This window comes from Protopterus annectens, chromosome 11.part0 (assembly GCF_019279795.1).
Source record: "Protopterus annectens isolate FY-2018-M chromosome 11.part0, PAN1.0, whole genome shotgun sequence".
NCBI classification, from domain to species: Eukaryota; Metazoa; Chordata; order Ceratodontiformes; family Protopteridae; genus Protopterus; species Protopterus annectens.
Window position 1 is genome coordinate 991,307,938 of NC_056745.1, and position 27,121 is coordinate 991,335,058.

Sequence of the window (27,121 nt, forward strand, 5' to 3'; positions counted from 1 at the left end):
GGATAAGAAATAAGGGATGGTGCTTTGGGGGTATACTATCTCAGAAGGCGCTAATGACTTCTTACTAGCAGTGATTGGTTTGATTATATAATGACATTGCTTGTAGTTCCTTGGAATGTTATAGTTGAATGTTGTGGGCAGTTGAATAGGTATACTATACTTTAGCAGAGTAATATTCTTACTCTAGAATGCGGAAATGAATAAAAAGGTGCTTTAAATTCATTTTAAATGCCAGCTCAACCTATGAAATAAAGGTGCTCAGTTTTGTAAACGTATTTAAAAGGTGGTAATGCTACTTCTTAAAAAGCAATATTTTCTTAATACCCTTTTTGTCCTGTTGTTCGTTCACAGACTATTGGAATTTAAATGCAGGAGTTAAATATTTGAATGCCTAATTGCTTGTTTATCTCTGTCTCTGACATGTTGCATGTGATATTCTTTTCTTGCATTAGATAGTAGTATGTATTGTTCTGAGTCCTCTTATTGATTTAGATTTATTACAAGACTGATGTTATAGCATCAACTTTCATAATACAAAATGTCATTTAAGTAGGCAGTATAAATTTGGAAAATGCCCATTATTGCTTAATTCAGACGCCGTGTGTAGCAGTCATCTTTGACTTTCAGGTGTGCCCCTGATTTTCCCATTAGAATATTCATCCATTTCTCTGGATTATTTATTTGACGGCATAATACCGGGATTAAGAAACTAGTTGTATATTTCAAAAAGTATACTCGGTTTTTGGTCTTTGCCACTAATGTGGCCATTGAGGTTAGACGCTGACAACAATTTTTCCTGCAGTCAGTCTGCACTTATTTTTTAAGTAATAGTAACAGATGTTGAACTAAATGTGTGAGAAGATAGGAGACAGTGAAAATATATGTGAGCTAAAAAAAACTCACTGACCCCTGTTTGTTTTGATTGGCAGAAGCTACTGATTTAAAACAGTCTTGCCGTGTCCTTACACCCCCACCCCCGCACAGGGGGGAACATTTTTTGAAAGAAGTCCGACAAAAACAAAGACTGTGGTATCCTAAAATAGACACATGTACTGGAGGGCCGAAATTAAATTCCCCAAGCGTCAACTGCCCAAAACACAAGAGGGCAAGGTACACAAATGTCTATAAAATGGGCTACACTATATGTCTGTCATCATACCCTATTCTCTATTATTATTATGGAGTCCTGGTGTCACATCAAAAGAGACAATCATCTAGATCAGAGCCAATATTCACTTTGATAGGTGGCTAACCCTGCCGCAGCTGTTCTTCCATATCACACACACGCATTCTCAACTTTGCCCAATTTAGTGTCCAGTCCAGCTATTGCATGTCTTTAGGGTGTGAGAGGAAACAAGAGCACCCTGGGTGCTGTAGACATAAAATAAAATAATAAAAACACACGAACACTGGGAGGACATGCAGGTCCTCACCCCATACACAATAGCAGAAGTCACCTCAGTTGAAAATCTGTTAAAAAACCTTCTTGATACTGAATGCGTGGCAAATCCTTTCGATGAGAAACTCTGATGAGCATGGACATTTTAAGACTCTAAATGAAGAACGTTCCTCATAATGAGGCCCACTTGAGAGGTATGACAGAATGTCGACAGCAGATACAGTGCAACTGCTTGCTTTATAAGCGATGTTAAACAATAGATGCGGATAGGAAACATGCATTGACTATAGTATAGGGTACTCCCTTAACCTAAGGTATGATATTGCTTTCATTTCCGGAGTCTTCATCTTCAAACTGGTTGAATGAAGTACCGCTGTCTCAACGGGTTGCACGCTCGGCTTTGGTGGTAGAAGTCCAGAAATATCTGGGCTCAATTCCCACCTGAGGGGAGTAGACTGGCGACACCTCAGCGCAGCATGAGGGAGGTACAACAATCCTGAGTATATATTCCCTTGAATGAGACGTTAAACTGAGCTCCCGTATGCCCGAGTTGTTGGTAGCTCAAGTGGATGCAAAAGATGTCGCCACAGGGAAGTTTCATGCTACCCTAGCCAACCCCCCGCCCCCCCCCCCACTTGTACGAATACCACTTCGGGCTCCCCTAAAGAAAAGACTATCCCAGTGGGCAGACCCGGGTCAACAAAGGATAAAGTCCACATTTGAGACGTCATACGGCGTATTCCAAAACCGTACTTCTTAGTGCAAGAAATCTGGACAAAGCTAAAAGTAATGGGGTCAAAGGTCCAAAATCTGGGATGGGTTTTAAATATTGGTTTTACAGACTCAGAAAATTGCTAAAACAAAATGTTTTATATGAACATACATTTTCAGAAAGATATGAAGTCTGAAACTCGTATGTTTGTCATTAAGTAACGTAAATCCTCTAGATTTTCCAGAAAGCCACATCTTTTAGGAGGAACAGATAAAAAAATACAAAGTAAAAATCTGGAAATTTAGTGAAATGCTGGACAGCTGAGAAGTATGCCTGGAACTAGTAATATTTAAGTGCGGTTACGTACAGGTAACAGCGATCTTTTAAAATCTCTGCTTTGTGCTGCAGGTTTAACTTTTTTTTGGGGGGGGGCAAACTCTTCCTCTACCACCACCCCCCCAACTCCGAAATCAGTGTCCCTTGTTGAAAAGGGAATTCTTCGAGATACAGCACCAGCAGTGTCTGGTTTAGTGTGTATTTATTTCCCAGTAATCCCACTTAGTCGAAATTCAGAAGATCGGACTTAACCTTCTTCCAGCTTAACAAGCGGTTGTGATGGTGCTCTTAATGGTCGCCTGAAGTTTGTCCCAAAAGTAGCATTATTGTTATTCCAGTTATAATGGTTATCCCAGGCAGAAAGAAGCGCAGCAGAAAACATAATAAAAACAAAAACTGCTGCAGACGTGTCCTTTCTGAAGGGGTCGCTGTAAACAAAGACATAGCACAGCACCTGAATGTAATTTAGGGATGTGATAAAGCAGAGCCTATCCCAGCACTCAGTGTGCGTAAGGCACAAAAACTCACTTTTATACCTCAACTTTTTATCTTCAAAATGTGTAACACTTCCTCTCATAATGTCGAGCAAGTAGACAAAACGTGCAACACTCAACAGCTTAATAACAGTTCCAACTAGGGAATACACAGGATGGTTAAATGGGTTATATACTTTATAAAGAGTTACTTTGATGAAGTAATTTGCCTCAGTATAATTTGTCATGGATATTAATTAAAAAAATAAAGCTGAACTGTGTGACACAACCATTCAGTTTGGACAGCAAGGAACAATGAATGTTTAAGACTGCAAAAGAAGAACGTGTTTCTTTTTCTTCTTCTACTTCATAATGAGGTACTTTTGAGATTTGAACTAATTTTTCTTAGGGTTCAAGGCTAGCTCTCAACCTGTGAGCACCAGAATCCGGACAAAGGAATATATATATATATATATATATATATATATATATATATATATATATATATATATATATATATATATAATAATAATAAAATCAGAGACGAATGCTCTATGCCAGTGACATTTAAAACGTAAGTATCATTTAGAAATTTGATAAAATAAGAGTACACAAATGTAACGTACATTTTCAGAAATGTGTGTCTGTGTTGTTTACAATAAACCACTATTTTTACAGTCTCGCTGACTTAAGGAGGGGTGCAGCAAAATTATAAGCCAAATTAGGGACGCACTTGAAAATCAGGGACATATGAGAGGCAAAGCTCTCAGTCTCTTTTATCAAGAATTTGAGACAAAGTCAGAAATAATCAGCGTGACAACAGCCATAGATCGGGGACACTTTTTAAATATCATTACTACAATTCCGTTAGTTTTGACAGCATAGCAAGTGTTCAATTTAATCAGATCTTCTAAAGAATATGAAGCATACATCTCAACTTCTAAGCGCAATAAGTCTGGAAACAACATAAAATAACGAGGGAGTAAAAGATGAAAGCATAGCAATAGATTTTAAATATTGCTCATAAACTTTGAACGTTTCTAAAATAACTGGATTTATACTGGCATGTATTTTCTGAAAGATATGAAGTCTGAAACTCAAACGTATGTAGCTATTTAGTCACTTCAGTCCACAGGGATTTGCCAGAAAACCAACCAAACATTTCATGAGGAAGAGACGAAAAAACAAACAGCCAAAAATCTGGACATTCTGTGAAAATATGGACAGCTGAAATCTATGATCTTTCCCTCTAGTGTCTGTTACAGTTTGCTTCCTGTAGTCTTCACTGTTTTGTCACAGAATTAGACATTTGATGAGGGATTGAGCAAAGCACTTTGAATTAAAATCAAGGAAATCCCTGCGACAGATGAGAGCTGTGCCAATGCAATGGCTACACAATAGGTGCCGCTCTCATTCTTTTATTATTGTTTCGACAACGTATGACTGACCCACAAGGCTCAAATACCTATTTTCGTGTGTGGTGACATAAGTTTTGTTTTATTAAAATTGTTTGTTTGGCTGGCTAACAATACATAACAGAAACAGCCTAACGAAGCCTGCCTAGTATAACTCGTTAGCTACAGCATTTAACCTTCTAGTATAACAAGACAACTGAAAATTGCAAGCATGGAAACAGGTAATAAGCAAAGTGAGGTATAATACAAAAATAAGATGAAATTTGGAGTTTGAAATGACAGGAAGATTATACAGTATGCGGAATTCACATATTAGAAATGTCAAGTTATTTTGCCCTAAATAAAATCTCTATGAACCAGTTTTGTACCTGCCAGTAAGAATCAAAAGTGCAGCCAAAAATCAGTTTTGTAATCACACCTACCGCCGAGCTTGTACACACACAGCCATGAATGGCTGTTTAAAATGGGTATTCTTGTCTGTAAGTAAAGGAGTGCAGACTGTCACTATGCATATATAAATTACATTTTGGCAGTTTTGGAGGTGCTGTGCTCCATCAGCCATCAATTAAAGATGCTCGAAAAAAATGTGCCTAGCTGAATATATCGATAAAGCCAAGCCACAGTCTTGATAATAAATTCATCGTTACCTGTTCAGTGGTAACACGTTGTGACGGCGATCTTGCCTTAATGATGTAGTTTCTGGGAGAACCTTTGTACAGAATGATGAATGCCCAGTGTAGTGATACCAGTTTTAGGCTAATTTTGCCCATTAGTGCCGCCCCCCCCCCGCAAAAAAAAAAACAAACAAACAAAAAAAAAAAAAAACTCTCAAGGCAAGACACTAAAGACCTTAGATAAAGGGTTACTCCTACATGATATACCGGGTTTCTTTATCAAGTCAAAACTGCTCAGGGGTATACAGACAGATTATGAAATAAATAAACTAAGTCTAGGCAAAGACAATTTATCAGTAGCTGATGCTGTGTGCTATATGAAGCTCGTCTAGTCAGAAAAAAAAATGCTCCTGTTTTGACCCCCTTTTTATTTGAGTGCTATATGAGTCTTTTTAATCATATGTTCTCAGTCTTCCACCTCCAACATGTGGAACGCTCTTTCTTATAATGGGGAACAGATGGATAAATGTGAACCAAGTTCTGATAGGAAACTTACAAGAATTACAGTTGAAATGTATTACTTTATACTTAAAATGTTATTTTGATGAATTGATACGATTCAGTAGTATTTGTCAAAGAGATGATTGTCATTGGTGAAGTGACACCCCGACCCCATATGCAAAATAGGAACTGGGGTTGAGGATGGCTGGATTACTTAAAACTTAACACTGAATGTGTGACATACCCTTTAAACGTGGAACAGCGCGGAATAGTGGGGCTTTTTGAGGCTCTGCTCATGGAGAAGTACACTTGACAAGTATGTCCTCTCCAACGGCAGACAGCGCGCGCGTGTGTTTGAGAGCGAGATAGACAGAGACTCTGTGATCGCGCGAGTATGCGCACATGCCTTTCAAACTCTGAGCATTAAAAGTCATTGCATCATACCTCCCAACCAAGAGTGTAGCTAGGCATATTCGGTGTACTCAAATGAGTATATTTTTCTGAGAATCTCCTGGAAACCTCAACACCCAAAAAGCACAGAATGTCTATAACTGTGTAAACAAATATTTACAGTATAGAGGTACCCAATAAAGCCTGGGTGAACGGAACGCACCTCTAAAAATAGTTTTTTTACGGGTATAAATGCTAACAGCTGAAAATAATGTGTCCTCTTCCTATATGTCTAGAGGAAGCACCTTCAGGATTTTAATATAATAGGTGGGAAATGGGGCAACAACTTTAGGTTTGAGTACAAAACGTAAATTTCTGTCTACACCCCTACTCTCAACTGTCCATATTTTTGGGTGTCTTTTTCATAATTTTTTTTTCTGGCAAATCACTGAGAACTAAAGTCAATAAATAATGACATTCATTTGAGCTTCAAACGCTTTACACTTCAGAAAATACATACTAATGCATAACATGTTACTCTAGCAGTTTTCAAAGTTTATATGAACAATGTTTAAAAATATGTCCTTATTTTTTAGCCTTTGTTCCCCATTATTTTTGGCTTTGTCCAAAGGTTAAAAGGTATGCATGCCTTTGGATATTAAATTCACATCAGAAGATCAGGAACACTTTCTTATTATTTTTCATAACAACTCACAAAAGACGTTCTTGACCCTATGTAAGTGGAGGGGGGAATGCTTGTATAGGCTTAGCTATGTAATAAAGTATGTCTCATAACCAGGACTGATTTCATGAGGAAATCAACACAGCTAGGAGAAATGTGATGCTAAATCTGATGGTAACAATCATAGCGTTGTGCCTAAATTATATCTTGTAAGACCCCACGGTTTCCTGGTGATTTTTAAAGTTTTTTTTTTTAAATAATTTTGAAAAATAGAATATACTGAACACAAGTTGGAGCGTAATTGGCAATGCACCACGTATTAAAACGAAGAAATCGAGTTTTACCTTGCTTTTCATCTGACAGGCCCACCTTATTCCAAGAACCTTAAAATAATTTTGAATGCGCCTTTCCTTTAGATTATCCCCAAGAAACTTCCTTACTTAGAGTGTCAAAGAAAACGTGCTGGTTTTGTTTCACTCACTTTATATTTGCGTCCCCTCATTTAAGAAGAATCAGCAATGTTTTTAATATCTGAAGATGTTGCTGTGTAAAATCAGAATGAACAGCGAGTGTAGTTAAGGTATAATGCACTTAGTCCCCAGCAAAACGCATGCGCGCGCGAGCGCGCGCACAGTTTATTTAAATCGAATTTCCAGCTCTGTGGCTGATGCCTGGTCCAGTCGGCACATTTCTCTCTACCCCTGACAACAATGCCAACTGTGTCGGTTAAGTTGGCTATTCAGGAGCAATACGTTACATCAGAAGTGTAACTTCCCATTTTGCAACGACACCATGTCAGTCAACGGGCTAAAGGCAGTCACGTTGGTTGTTACACATGCAATACTAACCTATATAGGTCAAGCACAAACACACCCCTTTCCCATCAGCAACCAAAGAGACAGAATAATTCCAGAATAAAAGCAATTGCAGCAGGCATATATGCAGGGGCAGTCTGAGTTAATTTTAAGTCTTATAATGGGCTGGTGTATCACACCTCGTTTATTTATTTAGATTGTTTGTTTATGTATAAGCAGTAACCATTCTGTTCAGTCCTTAACGCTGAGGAAGATCATACCTGTTCCTGAGAAACACAATCCATACATGCGTTTCCTAACGCCTGAATTAAATGTCGGGATTTCAGGCAGGAGCATTTTTCACTCACAGTCGCAAACTGCTGTCCTTACTCATAAATTTATCCGCACCACTCCTAACATTTGAACATACAGATGTACTGCTGTCTTGCTTGCACTTCTCGGATGAACAAGGCGCTTCATAGATGGACTGTAGTGAAAATGTAAGCAACACTTTTATTTTTGTGGTATTTCCGTTTTTAATAGACATATTGCACTCCATTGTAATCAAATGATTTCAAATACAATTGCAAACTGAAATGCGTTATGTGAAACGTGCTTGGAATTTCACAGTAGAAGCTGCAGATTGCATTCCATAAATAAAAAGCCTCTGTCATTCACCAATAGGAGGTGCAGCGAAGGCATACACCATGTAAGTCTGCACGAATAAGATTTTGATACTGCAAAGGCATCACCGCTTCATATTTTAGATGATTGATTTGTCAAGTGGCACGAACAATGTGCAGGTACTTTCGGTGGGGGTACATGTTCCCTTTTCTATCAGCAAGCACTTTAAGTAGGGGGAAATAAGAATCCGGCGGGCGGTATTTGGTTGGCACATTACTATTTAATAAATAAAGTGGAGTATGGTAGTATATTATCTTCTTTAACCTATGTCCTACTGAATGGATTTGCATGTAACGCACACCATCTGACAAAATAACTGTTTAACATTTTACTTATTAGATTGTAATACTGTATATTCCTTTTGGACAGTTTTAGCTTCTATCTGGACCCACAGCACACATAAAATATTATATCATATCAGACTGTAGTATAACGAAATGCTGTGTTTCAAGCAATGCAATGTGTCATTCTGATACCGCTACAGTATGGTGCAGTATGACATGCCATAGCATAGTGTACTATGGATTAAAATAGTATCGCAAAGGCAGGAGTCAGAGCTGGAAGTGGCAGAGTTAAAGATGTTAAGATTTGCACTGGGTGTGACAAGGATGGACAGGATTAGGAATCAGTATATTAGAGGGTCAGCTCAGGTTGGACGGTTTGGAGACAGTCAGAGAGGCGGGATTGCGTTGGTTTGGACATGTGCTGAGGAGGGATGCTGGGTATATTGGGAAAAGGATGTTTAGGATGGAGCTGCTAGGTAAGAGGAAAAGAGGAATGCCTAAGATAAGGTTTATGGATGTGGTGAGACAGGACATGCATGTGGTTGGTGTGACAAAGCAAGATGCAGAGGACAGGAAGAAATGGAAACAGATGATCCGCTGTGGCGATCCCTAACGGGAACAGCCGAAAGAGAAGAAGAAGATAGTCTGGCACAGTATGGTACGGTACATGAATGGTTTAGTATAAATAGTAATGCATACTTCATGTAGTAGAAACTGAAATTAGCTATTGTAGTATAATATGAAACTTACAGTATTGAAGAACAGGTGACAAAACAGAGTTACCACTAGGACAGACTGTAGTAGTCAAGTGCACACAGCAATTAAGATGGCAAGAGGAGTGATTGCCTTTATTAAATAAGGCTGTACATTTATATTTACTCTCTCTGACACACACATCCACGAATATAAAGCTGCTTTTATCCTCTGCGTTGATACTTAATGCTCACAGTGTTTCGCAGGCGTTCAGGTTTATGCCCACAGCACAAAGTTATTTCGGTAGGCTGAATAACTAAACCCTCAAATTCCCCGTAAATGAGAGTGAGTGCAAGCCTCGCGCATGGCTTTTGCTTCTGCGACCCCCTTTCTCATTTTTATAGAATGGGTCGGGGTGTCACTTCAAACAATAACAGTCATCTAGCCATGGCTCTCAACCAATTAGTGACAAATCTCAGAAGAATCGGGGACAAATCCAGAAATAATTAGGGGCACTTTTACAATATTAGTACTATTTTTAATTTGAGACATTGACATAATCAAATAATGGATACTGATATACATGTTCCGAAGTAAACAAGTTGACAACACTATTTTTTATAAAATATAATTCACCACCTTTTTCCAAAAGTCACCTGTTTAGGAAGGATTAAGAGGAACAGAGCTAAAAGTTTGAGTCGAGCTCTGCCGCGGGCTGAATAATAAAATCAGGAACCGGAAATTAACTGAATGTCCAACCTCCGAAAATGTTAGGGTTAAGCCGAAGTTGTTCGTGCAGATCCATTTATACCATATGGCTTTAGTGCGATCAGAACAAGGTAGTTATTTTGTAACCCCTCGACCGGTTTACCTCGTTTCCCATCGATCCCCGCTATTTACGTTGCACCTGTATTATTCAGTCAGTTTCTCATAAATGCAGGTGTTTTTCAATCCATTGCAAATTAATTTATTGAAGCTTTTCAGTTAGCAGTATATAAAGACAACATACGCGACAACGGACATCTCTCGCACCTTATGATGGCTTGGCACACAGTAAGGCAGAATCTGGAACTGTTTACAGTATATTGGGCAAAACACATGCAACCATCTTATGCAATTTTTTTGTATTTTTTTTTCAATAAAATACCATTGATTTGTAATGCACGTTCTTCTAATACCTGCCAGGTAAGCCCGTCCAGCACTTTTATTTCCCTCACTACAAAAACACTGGCCAAAGTAATTTACTCTACGTCTACGCCATGCAAGAAAGAGCTAGAAATGCCTAAGGATCATAAGGAAGGGGCGCCACATGGTATCTTGTTGTAGTGTAGTAGCCTTTGTAAAACGGACTTTGGAAGATCACAGCTATGATTCTGTAAGTCAGACAGCCATGCAGCCAACCAAAATACTCAGTAGGTGAACATCATCAAGCAGTCAATAACGTAATTAGTTAATCAAAGTTCAGTAAGGACAATTATCCATAAACAGAGACAACAAAAAGGGTCAGCTGTATATACAGAAATAAAGCGGTTAGTGCATATATCAAATCCTGTAACTCTGAATTTGAATATTTTTACAATTACCGATTAGGTGTACAAATTCCAGTACTATTTGGGTAGGTTAACTATGACTGGAGTATAAGTGACACTTCATATATAAATACAATTAGATATCAACAATATCCTGCTAAAACATTTACATTATTCCATAAATATTTCAAACAGCAATATAACAAAAAAAATAGAGTCTGTCTCATTTGCCACCAATCTCCATTTTTGCTGGGGAATTGGGTTGTTTTGTCTTAGAAAAAAAAGAGCGGTAGTCCCCACTCCCTTTGTCCTCAAACACACACGCGCGGGGGCATGCACGCACGCCTAGATTTCGTTGAGGTAGATATTCACGCTTTCTTGATAATCAGATCAGCAAATGACTCAAAAGAAGGGGGGGGGGGCAGCAATTCTAACTTGCATTTTTTTAACGTTTGCATGGAATACCGAATATCGTTTTTAGCTAGTACTTATTGTCTTAGACTTCTATCTTGTTTTTTTTTCATAAAGGCAACTGTAGCATCTATCTATCCACCTGTCTGTCTATCAACAGAAACAGTTTTGCTGATAATTCAGTCAGAGGACAATAACTGTCTCCTTAGTCAATTGCCGTCCTAACTTGATACACATACCTCTCAACCTTCCATCTCCAATGGGCAGACTGTGGAACACTTACTAACAGCTTACTAACAACGTCAGCTAGGAAGCTCTTAGGATAGTTAAATGTGCTATTTTTACTTATAAAAAAGTTATTTTGATGAATTAACATGATTCAGTTCTCTTTATCATGTATATCAGTTAAAAATCCTAACAGTAAATGTGTGACAGATGCTTTCAACGTGAAACTTCGAGGAACATGAACTTTTTAAGACCCCGAATGAGGAACGTTCCTCGTTGTGAGGTACACTTGAGAGGTATACATGGACGAATTTTCTGCATTTTTGCGTAACAACCCGCAGCAGTTATCTAGGATTCAAACCGTTTCTAAAACTCGATATTGCAACATTCGGAATCCGGGTCCTCAGGTATGACGGTTAATATTATTTGTAAACAGGCACCTTCTGTAGTTAATCTGACATTGATATTTCCGCTTCCTCACTTATTGCTTTTTTTCGAGAAATGCCATCCCAGTCACTGCTGTACAAAGTGACTGCATTTGTTGATTTTTGACGTATATTTAGGGTAATGAGTAACATAATAGACCACATTGCTGGAGTGAAATGATTTTACTTGGTTATCATGTGTCTGAATCCTGTTGTTTTTGTACAATTAGTCATCAACCATCCACCAAATGTAAACTAGGTGCAACAAGGCAGCCTCATCCCTACAGTAAATTAAGGGTATATATAGCGACTGTGTGCGTCAATAAGTGTTTGTCTGCCATCACGTATCACTGTGCCCCTTGTGCGCATACACATCCACATCTTACACTGTTACTTCATATATACAGAGCAATTTCAAAAAGCGGCAAGATTCGGAAGAGCACGAACATTTAATTGTTAGATGGCCTCTCTGTCACGGGTATTTCATTTTCACATTTTTTTTTTGTTATTTACATTATTTTATGTCAAAATAAAGAAGTATTATTGCCTGATAGTACTGTGGTTATTTACTGCGGTGGTGGTGCTGGGGTAGTGTTGTCGCCTCCGAGCAAGACGTTGTCCCGTTCGACTCTCAGCTAGAGCGTCTTCTGTGTGGAGGCATACATGAATGGGGCGTGCTTTCGTTGAAGGCTGTGCGTGAGGGCTGGTAACCCGGTACGTAAAAATCCCCTACGCTGTGGCGACCCCTAACCAAGAAAAGCCGAAAGACCCACACAAGTACTGTGGTTCTGCGGTTATTTCAAGTTTAGTAACAGCCGAAAGGTGGTCGTCAATAAAAGTGGAGTCATGATCTTGTTGTGAGAGAAATGTTTGGTACAACATAGACCTTACATCAATGCGATACTCTGATCGCACTCCTAAAAGACAGACATATAGATAGATAATTGGGACTGCAATCAGTCATTCAGGCAATTAGAAACACAGTTTTACTTACCATATAAATACCACTAGGTGGAGAAATAGTCCCTTCAGCCGCGCTGAGTGCGCTCTACAGAGGAAAAGGTTCAGTGCACGCGATAATTGCGTAGGGGATTCTGACGCTTTTGATTGGTCGCAAGCATTTTAAGCAAAACGGGTATTCTTTCAGTTAAGGATAGTTTTATAGCAGGTCTCTATTAAAGGCTGGTGCACTTCGTATGATAACTTCGCACTTTTGTTACGTCCAGTGTGTAACTCTGATGAGTCATGTGAGTCTGTTTTAAATAGCACCGTGTGAAGTGAAACAGAAACTGCATAAGAACTGGCTACACAGCGCTTTAAAACTCTACTCACCCCAAAAAGAAATGAACAAAAATATATGTGTGTTTATGCCTCTTACTGTTGCTTTGTAATGTAGCCGAACAACCGAAATCACTGCAGTGCAACAGTAGGCGCTTTAAGTTTTTAGGTTTTATTTAATACAACATGCCTCAATGTAATTGTCTTAGAAAGCGTTACGGCTGAGTCATAGGCACACAGCCTTGGAATGGATTTTGTATCCAGCCATAGGGAAAAATGAATATATAGAGTATTTTGATTTCTGAGCATGTTGTAATGTGATGGGATATATGCACTACTGGCAGTGGTTACACGTTAACATTTAAATTTCACATTCTAATACTACGAGCAACGTAGACCACACATTTTTAACTCTGTTGTCCTTCTTAATCGCTCTTAAAACTGGTAACTTGGATAAAAGGTGGTGAATTACATTTAATAAATGATGATAATTAGTGTTATAGACGTCTTTTACTTTAGAAAACGTGTATTAATTCACGTTATCCTGTCAATATCTCATGTAAATAGTACAAATGTTTTAAAACTGTATCTGATTATTTCTGGATTTGTGCTTGATTTTGTTGGGATTTATCCTTGATTGGTTGAGAGTTATGGACCAGGAAGTCAAAAACTTTTTCTTGGCAGGAAAATAAAGATATCAACCAAATAAACACGTGGAGCATAATTACACACTGTTTACTGGTTTCTACATACCGAAGATACCTTCTGCTTATTTAAAACACTCTCACACACACACGTATACGTATATATATATATATATATATATATATATATATATACACACACAGACACTCACACATATATATATATATATATAGTTTTGCAGCTGTGTAAGGGTTACAAAGACAATAGGAAAAAGTAACATCGCCATTCAAAATGCTCACAGAAAAATAGAATATAGCGCAAATGGGCCACACACTTGCAAATCTACAAGATTTTTGCTTCCACGTGTTGCTGCAGATACAAACATTGGGACTACCTGCTGGTGACACTAATTCATTCTGCATAGTTGCTTTAAAGAGAAATGCAATGCCAGGCTTTTGAATATGGAATTCCGTAACCCTCTCTGACACATATTTTTTACAACATAAGAAGGTTTCACTAATCAGGTATGTGAGCTGTTCTGAGGACCTCTTTCAGACATATCCAGGGTCAAATGTGGCTGTAATAAAGCAAATCAACGGTTTACGCAGAAGAAAGGTTCACATTGCACATTGAAGTTGATAGTAGGGATACAGATATATATATATTCTTTCTGAGCATTCATGTAAGTATTCTTGAGCAAAAGAGTAATTTAAATGTGAATCCAATCCATACTTGAGCAGCAATGCATTACAGTACAATAAAATAAAATACCCCTGGTTTTGAAGTTAGAGAGTTGGTTTCTAGCAGATTAGCACAGGAAAGTAATACAAGACTTCACAAGCTAAACATATTGAATTGAAGGAGTACATGGGTATAATAAGCATGCCATGTATACTACACTAACATTCTTTGACTGTATGCTAAACTAAGCTATATATAGTAAACTAAGTTGTACATAGACAATTTCTAGTAAAATAACTATTGTCTGACTTTATAACTATCAACCTCTAATTTCCAAAATGTGGAATAATATTCCTTAAAATGTAGAAAAAAATAAAATCAGACAGAATGTGGAACAGTTGCTAATCAAAACCTCCCAGATTTGTAAATATGTTGATGTATACATACATTATGTGCTAATGAAACCATATGACACATTGCTATTTTGCATGAAAATCTTAACTCAAGACTCAGTGGTAAATCATTTCAGTGCAGAACAAGGCATTTAAGTGAAGCAAATTGAAGAACTATTCTTTATTAAATAGGTACAGCTGAAAGGTATGTGTTTCAGTAACCGTTTCTTGTATCTCTCTTTGGGTATATGTACATTTATAGTTGCTCATGTGGTGCCTGGTCTAATAAGACTGAGCTTGTACACATGAACACATGCGCGCGCGCACACACACACACACACACACACACACACACACACACACACACACACACACACACACACACACACACACACACATCATCCAAATGCCATTCAGCCAAATGAGGAGGAATTTATGTTCTTCTAGCTTACACATTTAGTTGATTTTCAAAATTAAAAAAAAAAAAATAGTTGAAAACTTAATTTATTGAAAAATCATTTAATTAAATTGCAAATAGTTGAAACATCATAGAGAGGAAAGTACCCCCAATGAGTTTTTCAGAAGAAGGACAAGCCTTCTTTTACCCTTCCCCATTTGAATAGGTTTGCCACCACACCCCTTTGCTTAAATAACCTAACTCCATGGTCATACAGCCAAGAGGGGAAACAGAAAAGATCAAACACAGGGAATCCCTGCTGGTATACAAATAAAAAACACACCAGTCTTGCTTGCCTACAAGTACCATCAACAACCAATGACCAGCTCTGGTCAGATATACATCTTCATACATTACATGATATTATGTGTCATTAAGGCACCATGTCGGAAATGAAATTTCAGTCAAATGTGTATTTGACTAAGCGAGTTTTCAACCATTTTTTTTGTTTGTTTTCTGATTCACTCAAATGTCTTTAAAACTATTGAAGCACCCCCCCCCCCCACACACACACATTTTAGACTTGTGCCACTTTGTCCTGATGTACCACCTAATGTATGATGAACAGTAACTGGAGACTAGAAATCTGAATGTGCTGGGCCAAAGCTTACTGACAGTGGAATTACAGTTCCCACTGGGCCTTGCTTTTTCAAATGAATAAGGTTAGCCATTGTGTAAAGGCTTCTGGACTGTATGCAAAAGACAATCAATTCAAAATTCAGCATTTTCTAAGACATTATTTGTTGCCCATGACTAGCTTCAAAAATTAACTCCAGATATTATGATCACAAAAACTGCCTTGGTTTGGTGCTACAATTAAAGTTTGGTAGAACTGTGGTTTATCAGAATGAATTTTAAATTACATGTAGCCTTATGTTAAAACACTCAGTAGTTCTTGTTCTTGCTGTAAGAGTGCCTGGTGTAAAGAGCATTTTTTTTCTATTCTACATCTACCTTTACTATCTACAGTTTTTGTTCTGCATCTACCTGCAACAGAGGAATTCATTACTGTTACCCCCTCTATAAGGAAACATAGAAGGTCACATTTAAATTTACTTAGGAACAAGAAGGAATGCTAGGTTAATAGATGTGCTATTAACTAGTATGGAAATTGTTCAGACTTATTTGAGTATTGCTTGGTCAGCCTTCCTACTCATTTAAATTATTAATGTTTCTTAATTTATTTCCACAGTTTTCCCCTTCAACTCTTTATCTGCATCTCTCTGTCTGCCTGTTTGTCTATCTATATAGCTATTCTAGTTTATCTGTCTATATATCTAGCTGCCTGTTTCAACATGGTGTTGGAATGAGTGTACTTTTTATTTTAACCATATGTTGGTGTGTGTGTGTGTGTGTGTGTGTGTGTGTGTGTGTGTGTGTGTGTGTGTACTTTAATTCTTTAGTACTAGAATTGGGGACATAGATAATAGGGCCCAAAATCAGGAATCAGTTTTAAACATTGTTCTTATCTGTTTAGAAAGTTGCTAGAATAATAAGTGCTGCATTAGCCTGTGTTTTCTGAAGGATGTGAAGTCTGGAAGTGAACTGTCTTTTCATTATTTAGTGACTGCAGTCCTCAGTTATTTACCCCTCCAAACATGCAGATATTCAGAGGAACAGACACCCAGGAACATTCTGCAAAATCAGGGAAAGCTGAGAGGCGCTTGTGTATACTATATGTATATGCATATGTATATCTATATCTATGCATACATATACAGAGAACACATATATCACCCTTGAATGTTTCATGATGACTGAAAAGTTTAGCAGTGGCTACATGTTTACTACTTAATACCTAGGTATATTGTCCTAAATACTTAGTGGTGTCCACAGCCTAAAGGATATTTACCTCCAGTCTAGCTGGAGGCTGAAAGAGTCCTCCTTTTCAGCTCAAATAACGGATTAAAAAAGGGTTGCCTTAAACCCTAAATTGACCATGCTCAAAAGAATATCAGCAAGGTAGCACGGGTTGTTAAGTATCCGACAGTGCCAAATACTCGTCTGGGCACTAAACCGCTATAGATATATAATACACCAGAAAATGCCGGTGAAGTAACATTGTGTTGCCCAAGAAATAAAGACAGAGCAGACGCTGTCTCATCCCTGCGAATCCAGTCCTACATCAGTTTTTTAACTGAAGAAACCATTATATATCGGGATACTTACTGTTATATGCTCACTTTTTCTTATAGCCCTACTTTTGTTAATTTAACATATTTTGAATCAAAAAAGTAAACTATTAATCTTAAGTTTAAATAAGCTTTATGTGCATGAATGCTTCTCTGGCATATTATGCTCAAAAGACTGGTCCCCACCCCCAGGTTCCCTAGAAAAAAACTTAGATGATCAGCTTTACTTTTTACACCCACCTCCAAGCCCCCCTCCCCCACCCACACACACTCACACACACACACACACACACACACACACACACACACACACACACACAGGTATTATGTGACAGAACAGCACAGGCTCACTGCTGCACTGACCCCGCCTTTTAGACCCATATTCTACCACACTTCCCTTTAGAGGACAGGTACAGTTTCCACGTCTTACGCCCTCTTCAGAAGATGGATACAGTTTAAAAGTCCCACACTGGAACAGCAGTACCCCTTCCCAAGTACAACATACTGAGATAGTGCTGTCTATTAAGGTTGGTAGAGAAAGCAGGTCTATCTTCCGTGCCCCCTCCCTCCCCAGACCGCTTCCCTCCTGGGTGCCCCGCCCCCTCGCTGTGATGAGGACAGTAGAACCTCCTTTAAGTTGCGTCGAGCCCCAGCTGTCTGCGAGCATTGAGCTGCCTGGCGCCATCCTGTTACTTTGAGAAAGAATGCCTTTACTGTAAAAATACAGAGATAGAGAGGGAGAGAGGCAGAGAGAGGGAGCGTGTGTGGAAGTGTGCGTGTATAGAAGAGTGCTCTTAAAATACTTTCTGCTCGCATTCCCTCACACTTTATAACTATACTCGAATCTATATTCTGAACCAAGAGGCACCCAGAACGCGTAACAGGACATAGCAAAAGGTTGGTCTACGTTTTTGCAGGTCTTGTGATAGCAGTCTAGACAACAGTTTTGAGAATTGCTCCAGTGCCAGGGGGTTTAGCTGTGAGAGCTCCAAATGCATGGAATGACCTCTGCGGAGTCCAGACTTGGGGTAGGAAGGGAATATTTTTGGATTAATCAAGCTCGATCTTTTGAAAAAAAAACGCGTTTTTTTTGTTTTGTTTTCCTTGCAAGTTGCTTTCTACAGCAGTCATTTTTTTAAAATAGGGTTCATCAAGATTATATTTCAAGCGCTCAGTTGCAAAAAAGTGTAAAGCCTTGTATTTTTTTAAATAATTTACATCTGCTTTCTCTCTTTTTGCCGTAGGTGATCAAGGACATCCGACCAGAAGAACTCTGTGGATTGTAACTTCCTTGTTCAGAATATTTTGGACTGACACTGCCTAACTGAAGACGCCCGGAGTGGGTCAAAATCGAGACGGACAGGTCTTCTGTTCAGAGTGACTTTTTGTGTTCGTTGTATTTGTGTACAAAACAAGGAGACACACAAAGTGTCTAGCGTGTTGGGAATGGAGGTGAGTGCGGAGCAGCCCCGCTGGATGAGCCATCCCCACCCTGCGGCAGCTGCGGTGCTGAACGGCCAGCACCACGACTCGCACCACCCTGCACTCAGCCACTCTTATATGGACCCTTCGCAATATACACTGCCTGAAGATGTGGATGTACTTTTCAATATTGAAAGCCAGGGAGGTCACGTCCCCTCATATTATGGCAATTCAGTGCGAGCAGTGCAGCGATACCCACCAACACATCACGGTAAGCTTTATTGTTATTATTACTATTATTATTATTCATACATCGCAACCGTTCATATTTTCTCAGAATGTCCAGATTTTTACCTCATGTTTTTTGGCCTGCTCCTCATAAAATTTGTGGTTTTCTGGCAAGTCACTGGGATGATCTGAGGACTGAATTTACCAAATGATGACCTACATTTGAGTTTCAGACTTCTAATCGCTAAGAAAATGTATGCTAACACAAACCCTGTTACTTTATCAACTTTATATGCGCATAAGAGCATTATGTCACTATTTCTGGTCCTTTGTCCTACCATTTGTCAGGCTTTGTCCAGATTTTTTGCACTAAGAGGTTGAGAGACATTATTATTATCATCAGATTAGTCATCATTGTGCATTTATCTTGCTAGTCCATACCATTGAAGTTTGTATAAGCTTCCTAGGAGGCTGGATCATTTACATACCGCTACAGTCTGCCAGCTCAGCGGTCATCTACATCTGTAGGCAGGTAGGGAAAACGTACTCGAAAGTTTTTAAGACAAATGTTATGCCGTATAAGCGCAATTAACATGAAGTAAAGGCAATAATTTATAGTACATTGCGTGCCTGCTGCTTTTAATTATCCGGGGGCATCATACCAGAAGAAACATGATAAAGAGTGTAAAATCTGACCATTATCGCTGTGCCTGATAGCAGAACTGCCAATTAAATGGGAGAAGAAACTCGCAGGTAGCTCTTGCTGCTCCAGAGTATAAAGCTGTTTGTGGATTTTAGCAAGTTTCCGGCCGCGCCAAAGCAAGCTTTACTACATCATTGAATATACCTGCTAATATGCATTATACCTCATCCAGCCATTTCAGACTCTGAATAAACGCTGGGCTGAGTGACTGGGTATTAATATGCTTATGCTAGTTTCATGTGTTTATCTGTTGGGCGAGAACGGAGAAGGACTGGCAGCAATAACGCATATACTTGAGCTACACACTTCCTGGATGGGACGTTAAATGATGACCCCTTCCTTCAAACTAGCAAGCCCCCCTGTATATTTCTTACTTTCATTATTGCAGACTGCTTTCTACCTCACGACTTTGTCGACTTGTCAAGTTAAGTGGAAGCTGAGTCACAGCCCAGCCGATGAGACCAGTTTGGTCCTTTGTTTTTAAAACTGTGCTCCCCTACTTAATAAGGACGTTAATGCTTCCACTTAATTTTGGCTTAAGTTTTGTTTCTTCTAAAATAATGCGTTTACGTTTCTAGAATGGAGATGCGTGTAATTATTGGATCAAACAGTGCAGTTAATTTTTGTTTTACTTTTTTAGAATTGCTACAGGAAGATGCAATGCAACTTAGAATTATTTCCTGTGTCGAAATGTATCTTGAAATGCAATGTTTTCATATCATAGCTTTATTTACAGGAGCTCCCACTCTAACCCGTAGTTATAGTTGAAGGTGAATGATAGTAAAAATACCAAACATCCCTCTTACCTGGGATTTTGCAAAGGATTTAGTGACAGTATTCTAATTATTAGGAAAACTGTTTATCATATGAGTTTAGTTGAGCGTGGCCGTGAGTATGTATGGTGGGGGGTCATACGTATATATTTTTTAAAGTTAGACTGTTTCTCACATGAATTCAAATAGGTGTGGCCTTTTGTATATTTTTAAAGGCTACATTACCCAGTATTAAGATAGCATTCAGAGAGTAAAGTCTGTTCTTATGTGTGCAGTTTTTGTGACTGTGATCAGTTAGGAGGTTAGAAATTATATATATATATATATATATATATATATATATATATATATATATATATATAGTGTATGTGTGTATGTGTACACACACACATTATTGAAGGGATGCATTGCGGTCTAGTTGCTTTCCTCTGCAGTTGTATTTTTCAGAAAAATCTGTTCAAATGTCATACTGTGTTCATTTGTAAAATGCAGTCATTATAGTATATGCGTTTTGCATGGCCCATGTTGTTAAATTAATATGTTATTATAAACGTTTGATTATATTAACCCTAAAAGCACGTTGCACAAGTTTGTGTTGATTTTTTCCCATTTTGACAGTGTAACACCCATTACAAATTAAATCGGTTGAATCAAGGCCTGCAACCACCATTTCACCGTACATCTTTGTGTAAAATAAAGGAAGTGCAGTTTTTATTTAGAACACTGTAAGGAAGTGTGGCTGTATTCTTTTCATAGTAGTGTCTAAAACTCACACAATTACAATCATTTTTTGTCTTTAACATCATTGCCCTTATATTGTTTGACATACGACTGACCTGTAGACACTTCAACGTCTGCACGGTAGTGTTAAGCATTGAAAATAGATGTCTATATGTAACCTTAGTTTTAGGACAGACTTCGCAAAATGTTGAGTGAAAACCAGGGACATTTCTAAAATAAGAGACAGCTGAGAGGTCTGAGTAATTCTAACTGTCTATAGTCTTCAAAGCTTAACAAAAGGCGGATTTCCCACAGATCAGCTTTGGGAAGATGGGGGTGAATTGAGTGTTACCGCTTGTTACACTATCTCCCAGGTCACTGCTGTTGTATTAAATTGCCCCAGTTTTCCCTATTTCGTTCAAGTAATAGATTAAGAATTAAGGCTTACTTAACGTTGCCCTCCCCGGTTTTATTTACAGCACACAGCGCGATCTCTCTGTCTGTCTCTCTCTCTCTCTCTCACACACACACACACACACACACACACACACACACACACCATGTTCTCTGCCTTGTCCCATTGTTTCCCTTAACCCTTTTTGTTTTAAACATCCCCATTTACCTTTCTAGCATTCCTCTTACTATTCAGTTCATATTTTATTGTGCAATTTTGTTAAAAGTCTATAGTACAGTCCAGACCTTACAGTGATACACACAACCTAAATAACGTAGGGCCTGAGATTATATATTTCTGTATCTAAAATACCTAAATGTTAAGTTCTATCCTTTGTACTGACCGTGGGTACAACCCTAAAATAACGTGACAGATGTAATTTAAGATAAAGCTGCAGTCAGCAATACAACAACTTTATATGTTAAATCTAAACCCAGTGGAGCTATTTTCTGTTATTTTCCCTACTTAACTATTGTTAGAAAAAAAGGAAAAAAAATACAGGGCTAGAATTCAGTGTATACTAGGTCTCCAGAAGACTATGTCAATTGTATGGTCTGATACATGTTATGCCGGCTCTCTTCATTCATTTATTTTAATCTGATTATTTGCTGATTTATATTCAATTTTAGCATCAACCACTGCACTATTTGATACTGTAACCTTAGTATCCTGTCCCCAAATAGGTCCCTGTGTGTAGCATGTTCATCCTGTCACAGAGACAACAAATTGCAACCCTTACCATTAGTTATCAAACTTTGGTATGGAGTGGGGGTAGATGTTTGTGTCAAGTCTGCAATTCTTCATGTGTAAAATAGAATAACAATTTGAATCATCATGATATTGTTACTGATTTATTGTTATTATTATAGGAAGCCAGATGTGTCGACCACCACTACTCCACGGGTCTTTGTCCTGGTTGGATGGCAGTAAACCACTGGGATCGCATCACAGTGCAGCACCGTGGAACCTGAGTCCTTTCTCCAAGACCTCAATTCATCACAGTTCTCCTGGACCACTTTCAGTGTATCCTCCAGCTTCATCGTCTTCTTTGTCAGCAGGACATTCCAGCCCTCACCTTTTCACTTTTCCACCGACTCCACCAAAAGATATCTCACCAGATCCCGGGCTTACTGTACCAGGGCCAAGTAGTTCTAACCGTCAGGAAGACAAGGACTGTGTTAAATACTCTGTGTCCATAACAGAAACCATGAAGCTAGAGGCATCCCATCCAAGGAACAGCATGACAACTTTAGGGAGTAGTTCGTCTTCAGCACATCATCACCCGATTGCCACTTATCCACCCTATGTTACAGATTACAGTGCAGGCCTCTTCCAACCCAGTTTGACGCCTTCCAGCTTTGGCTGCAAAGCAAGGCCTAAAACTCGTTCTAGCACAGGTAGGATACCATTTTATGTTGTCTTCTTGAAAGGGTGATGTCGGATAACAGTCTTGCTGAAGTACAGGAGTTATAAGGCCATTCATTTTAAGCAGAAAATGGAGTAGCAGTGCTATTAAGACATTCAAACATTAAAGTTTTAAAGTGTCAAGGTTGGCTATCGATCTTGTTTATTAGAACTTGAGTTCATACAGTTTTCATTATTTCAAGGCAGGCGTTAATCAATTGATAATCTTTCCATGTTTTGTATTCACGAGTCTTTATTATTTTGACTTTCTGACACTTGAATTTTCATTACGTTATATGTGTGACCAAAGCGCACAGGGCCCCAGTTTGTATACTTCATTGCTGCTGCCATGCTGGGAACAAATGACAACACAATCTAACTGGAAGGCTTACATTATTGTGTCCAACTAAGTTTGCTGACTTGAACACCTGTTACTAAGTATACATGCATTATATGAGGAGATTGGGAATAGCACTAGATAGTGATGACTGAACTGAGGCCAAGAAAGTGGAATAATAATTTAGTGCTAGAAAGCAAATAGACAACATTAATATTTTGTTTGCAATTAGGTTTTAAAGTGACAGCAAGCAAGTGAACAATTCTAAAGGGTTTAAAGCACATTTCTTTTCAGTTGCCTATATTTATTTCAAGCACCCCTTATCAGGTGAATACAATTACCAGCAAGTATCCCATGAATACATGAGTCTGCATTCTCCTTTGAGAATTTGTCTACAGGATTGCACGTCAAACGAATCCCGTAGCTCTGAACTTCTTTGCTGAAGATTAGAGACAAAGCCAAAAATAAGGGTCAAAGTACCACAGGCAGGGGCAAATTTTAAATATTGCTTTAATTTACTGTAATAAATTAGTGGAGAAAAAGTTTATGCATCGACATGAATTTTCTGAGCAATGAGAAATATTAAAGTCTAATGTACAGCACTGTTGACTGACTATAAACCACAGTTATTTACCAGAAAACCAAACATTTTACGAAGTACGTGTACAGGGCAAAAAATGAAGCAAAATCAAGGAAGGTCTGCCCAGTCGGGGTCAGCTGAGATGTATGACTTATCTTTGACAGCATATTATCTTTTAGTTAAACTTTAGAAATAGAAATGACAAAGATGAGTATAGGTCAAACAGTGTAGGTAATGCAGAGTTACGAATACTTTCACTAGATGATTTGCTTATGTGATAAGGTGACTGCATTACATGAACTTTCAGGTGAAGCTTCAGTCTGTCTTCCTCAAAATCATTTTTAAAATGATTAGAGAAGAGGTGATACAAAAAATGGCATCGATGTGGCCGTGCCACGGAAATATTACATTGGCTCTGTTGTTATGGGTTCTTTCGTATTGCATTCTTATTACTGCACTGTCCACAGCTTCTGGTAACTGCTGTTCCTTTTGCAGAGACATCGTGTTGCAGACAGGAAAATGTTAGGGAAAATGGGCTTAACTATGCCCGGCTATTCCATATTAATCTCTAGCTCCATAACTCAATGAATGCAAACAGGAAAAAAAAATAGGGGCCAGACCCTGGGAGAGTACAAATATGAGACATGGCTTATTTGCTGCTCACTGTCAATGTATAGGAGGTCAGATTTCAGTACGTTTGTTTAACGAGCCCGTCTGCGTAGTGCTGCCTTTTCCCGAGTTTTTATGTTTTAGCTAATCCCATTATTTTCAGACTGGTGCACGCGACATTTACATTGTTTATCTAGCGCCAGGCCTTTTAGTATGGCATTGTTATACAGAGCTACCCATTATAAAAATGGAGAAGGTTGCAGGGTTAAAAAACAAATTATATTCTGTCCCATGTTTATTAGAAAAAATGCAAACAAGCTGTTTTTATCACATGTACACTTTGTGAGTTAAATCGCGTGTTTTATATTGTCATGAATCTGCTTTTGATACTATTTTGCAGTGAGTTGCAAACTTGCAGACTGCAGAATCACTCGAAGCAGTGAATATTGCATTAGCTTAGCCACTAGTGTGTGTGTGTGTGTGTGTGTGCGCATTGGTGGTGGTGGTGGGGGTGGGGGCGTGAATACAGCTGTTTTAATGAACTGGCCGGCGTAATATTTACCTATAAATATACAAAGGGCAGTTGCTGTTCACAATAGTGGTTGTTGGCTAACTACTACTGATGTTAGTACTAAACATAAATACAAGCCTACAGTACAGGAAGAAGGGGACTCTGGAGCTTGCTGTTCATAGGGGGTTTCTGATTTGAGTGTGATATATTTTGTCTCTTAGTAGTAGATAGTAACAGTTAATTTATAAGAAAAGAGAAAGAATCATGCCTGCAACGTTTGAAAACTTATCCTCTTGGGTTAAAAAATAGGTCACTTCGTTCACTATGCTGTCTTTGTACTCTGAATATCTAGGTAACTGTGGTCTGAAAACCAAAGCCCGGAAAACAAAGTTTGCGCAATGTAAAACCTGAACCAAAGTTTTTCTACTACAGTGTTCGCCAGAAAATAACTATACAAAATAAACTCGTGCTGAAATAATCAAGTGTCAGTACGATATAATGCTGCTGGGCTGGAGAATGAATGGAAAGGCTAAACAACTGATCATCCCCAATCTTACTGTACTTTACTTTCTGCCATTTGTTGAAATGTAAGTGAGAAAGTGAGGATGTGGCCTTTTTGGAAAAACGGTTGAAATCTGTGGTTAGGGTGCGGATGCCTTGCCTTAACGTTTAGTTTGTATACGTAGAATATACAGTTCACATTCTTTTCTTTATATTTTCGTTTCTCGGAAACGATTTGGTACAGGTCTACTTTAAAATATTGTGCTGTAGGTCAGATTAAAATGCTCATTCCCTTCTTTTTGTGTTTTTAAATGCCTCTGAGATATAACGTAATTATTGCTTGTTTAAAGAGCCCTCGGCAATTTTTGACTAACGTTATGGGGGAATTAACGTATCTGTTTATTGCAAGTAACCCTGCCCTTTCTTTTATTATTGCTGTTTCTTATGTAACATATGTATGGCTCCTTAAGTAATGTTGCACTTTCCTTTTATTATCACTGTTTCTTAAAAGAGAAGAGAATCTCTCTCTCTCTCTGTATATATTATATATATATATATATATATATATATATATATATATATATATATATATATATATGTGTGTGTGTGTGTGTGTGTGTGTGTGTGTGTATTCTCACTCATTTCCAGATACATATACAACTTGCTCTTGCTCAGATCAGAGTCTAAGATTGCTAAGATACCATATGTGACATCGTAACCTCATAGCAGCAGTGTGTGAGTCAGAAACAGGGGATTACACTTTGACGTAGAGAGAGCCAGAGGATATGATGAAGTAAACGCTGACTGCATTGCAAAATATGTGCATTTAGATTACACCTCGAACAAGGCACGATTATTAGACTTTAAATATTTTTCTGAGACTTCAGTAATTTTTAGAGGCATCTGGAGATCGTGTTCTTTTATGGCTATTCTGCAAGTAACTACCAGTTTCAGAAAGAAAAACAAATATGTAGAGGAGGGTTGTTATGCTTATCTACAACATGTCTCCTAATGTTTCTGGCTATTTCAATTTAGTTATATAGAGTTATCTGGACAGAGGGTTGTTTAAAGAAGAATTGTTTGTAAGAGTACAGTCTCTTTGTTTATCTGTATGGTCCTGTACTATACCGTTATGTGTTTTAATATATTTGGGTCTGAGAATCCTTCCCTAGGAAACAGGTGCTGATGATCTGCATGACTTGAGACAGAGAAAATTCAACGTTTAAGTCTTAATAGAAAGAAGGTACAAACTGTAATAACAAGTAGTTGCATACATTTATGGATGCAGAGGAATGTATTTTCAGATGAAAGAAAATTGACATTCCAATGCTCAGTTTCATAAAATCTCATGCATTTAGCAAGCTGTGATTTTCGTTTTTTTTGTTGTAATTCCTTAAAACACATTACTTACATTGGAAAATGTTTAGCCACTGATGTTGTTATAGTAACATCTGAATAGGTTGTCAGGATTTCTGGGTGGCAGAGATTCAAAGTCTAATAAATTCAAAGTCTAATAAATTTCAGCTGCAGTAAGGACTTTATCAGCAATTGCATGAGGTATGTTGTGTGGACCTACTTCTACAGCTGATACGTATAACAAAATACAAATACAGACAGATGTACTATGCTAGTTATTGCACGAGTCATTTGTACCAGCACATCTGCATTTCCAAAGATTTTGGACCCAGTATGAATTATCTTGAGTAGTTTAATCGAAATACATTTTT

The 27,121-nt window shown here is 38.2% G+C and overlaps 1 protein-coding gene and 1 long non-coding RNA gene across 7 annotated transcripts in view; one reads left to right on the top strand and one right to left on the bottom strand.

Annotated features, from left to right (window-relative positions):
- Window positions 1-5,111, bottom strand: part of LOC122815675 — a 167,550-nt gene extending 162,439 nt beyond the window's left edge. The window contains exon 1 of the long non-coding RNA XR_006366982.1: window positions 4,983-5,111. This is a non-coding gene — a long non-coding RNA (uncharacterized LOC122815675). The remainder of the gene's footprint in view (window positions 1-4,982) is intronic.
- Window positions 1-27,121, top strand: part of GATA3 (GATA binding protein 3) — a 91,308-nt gene that overhangs the window by 27,275 nt on the left and 36,912 nt on the right. For 2 of the 6 annotated variants that reach the window (XM_044088369.1, XM_044088368.1), the window contains exons 2-3: window positions 18,397-18,845; window positions 22,322-22,849. In XM_044088369.1, the coding sequence (XP_043944304.1) occupies window positions 18,599-18,845; window positions 22,322-22,849 (775 nt within the window). In that variant the 5' untranslated portion in view covers window positions 18,397-18,598. Of the gene's footprint in view, window positions 1-7,461; window positions 7,817-17,811; window positions 18,050-18,158; window positions 18,181-18,396; window positions 18,846-22,321; window positions 22,850-27,121 lie in introns of those variants that run through there. The other 4 variants (XM_044088367.1, XM_044088372.1, XM_044088366.1 and 1 more) reach the window with 4 other exon arrangements.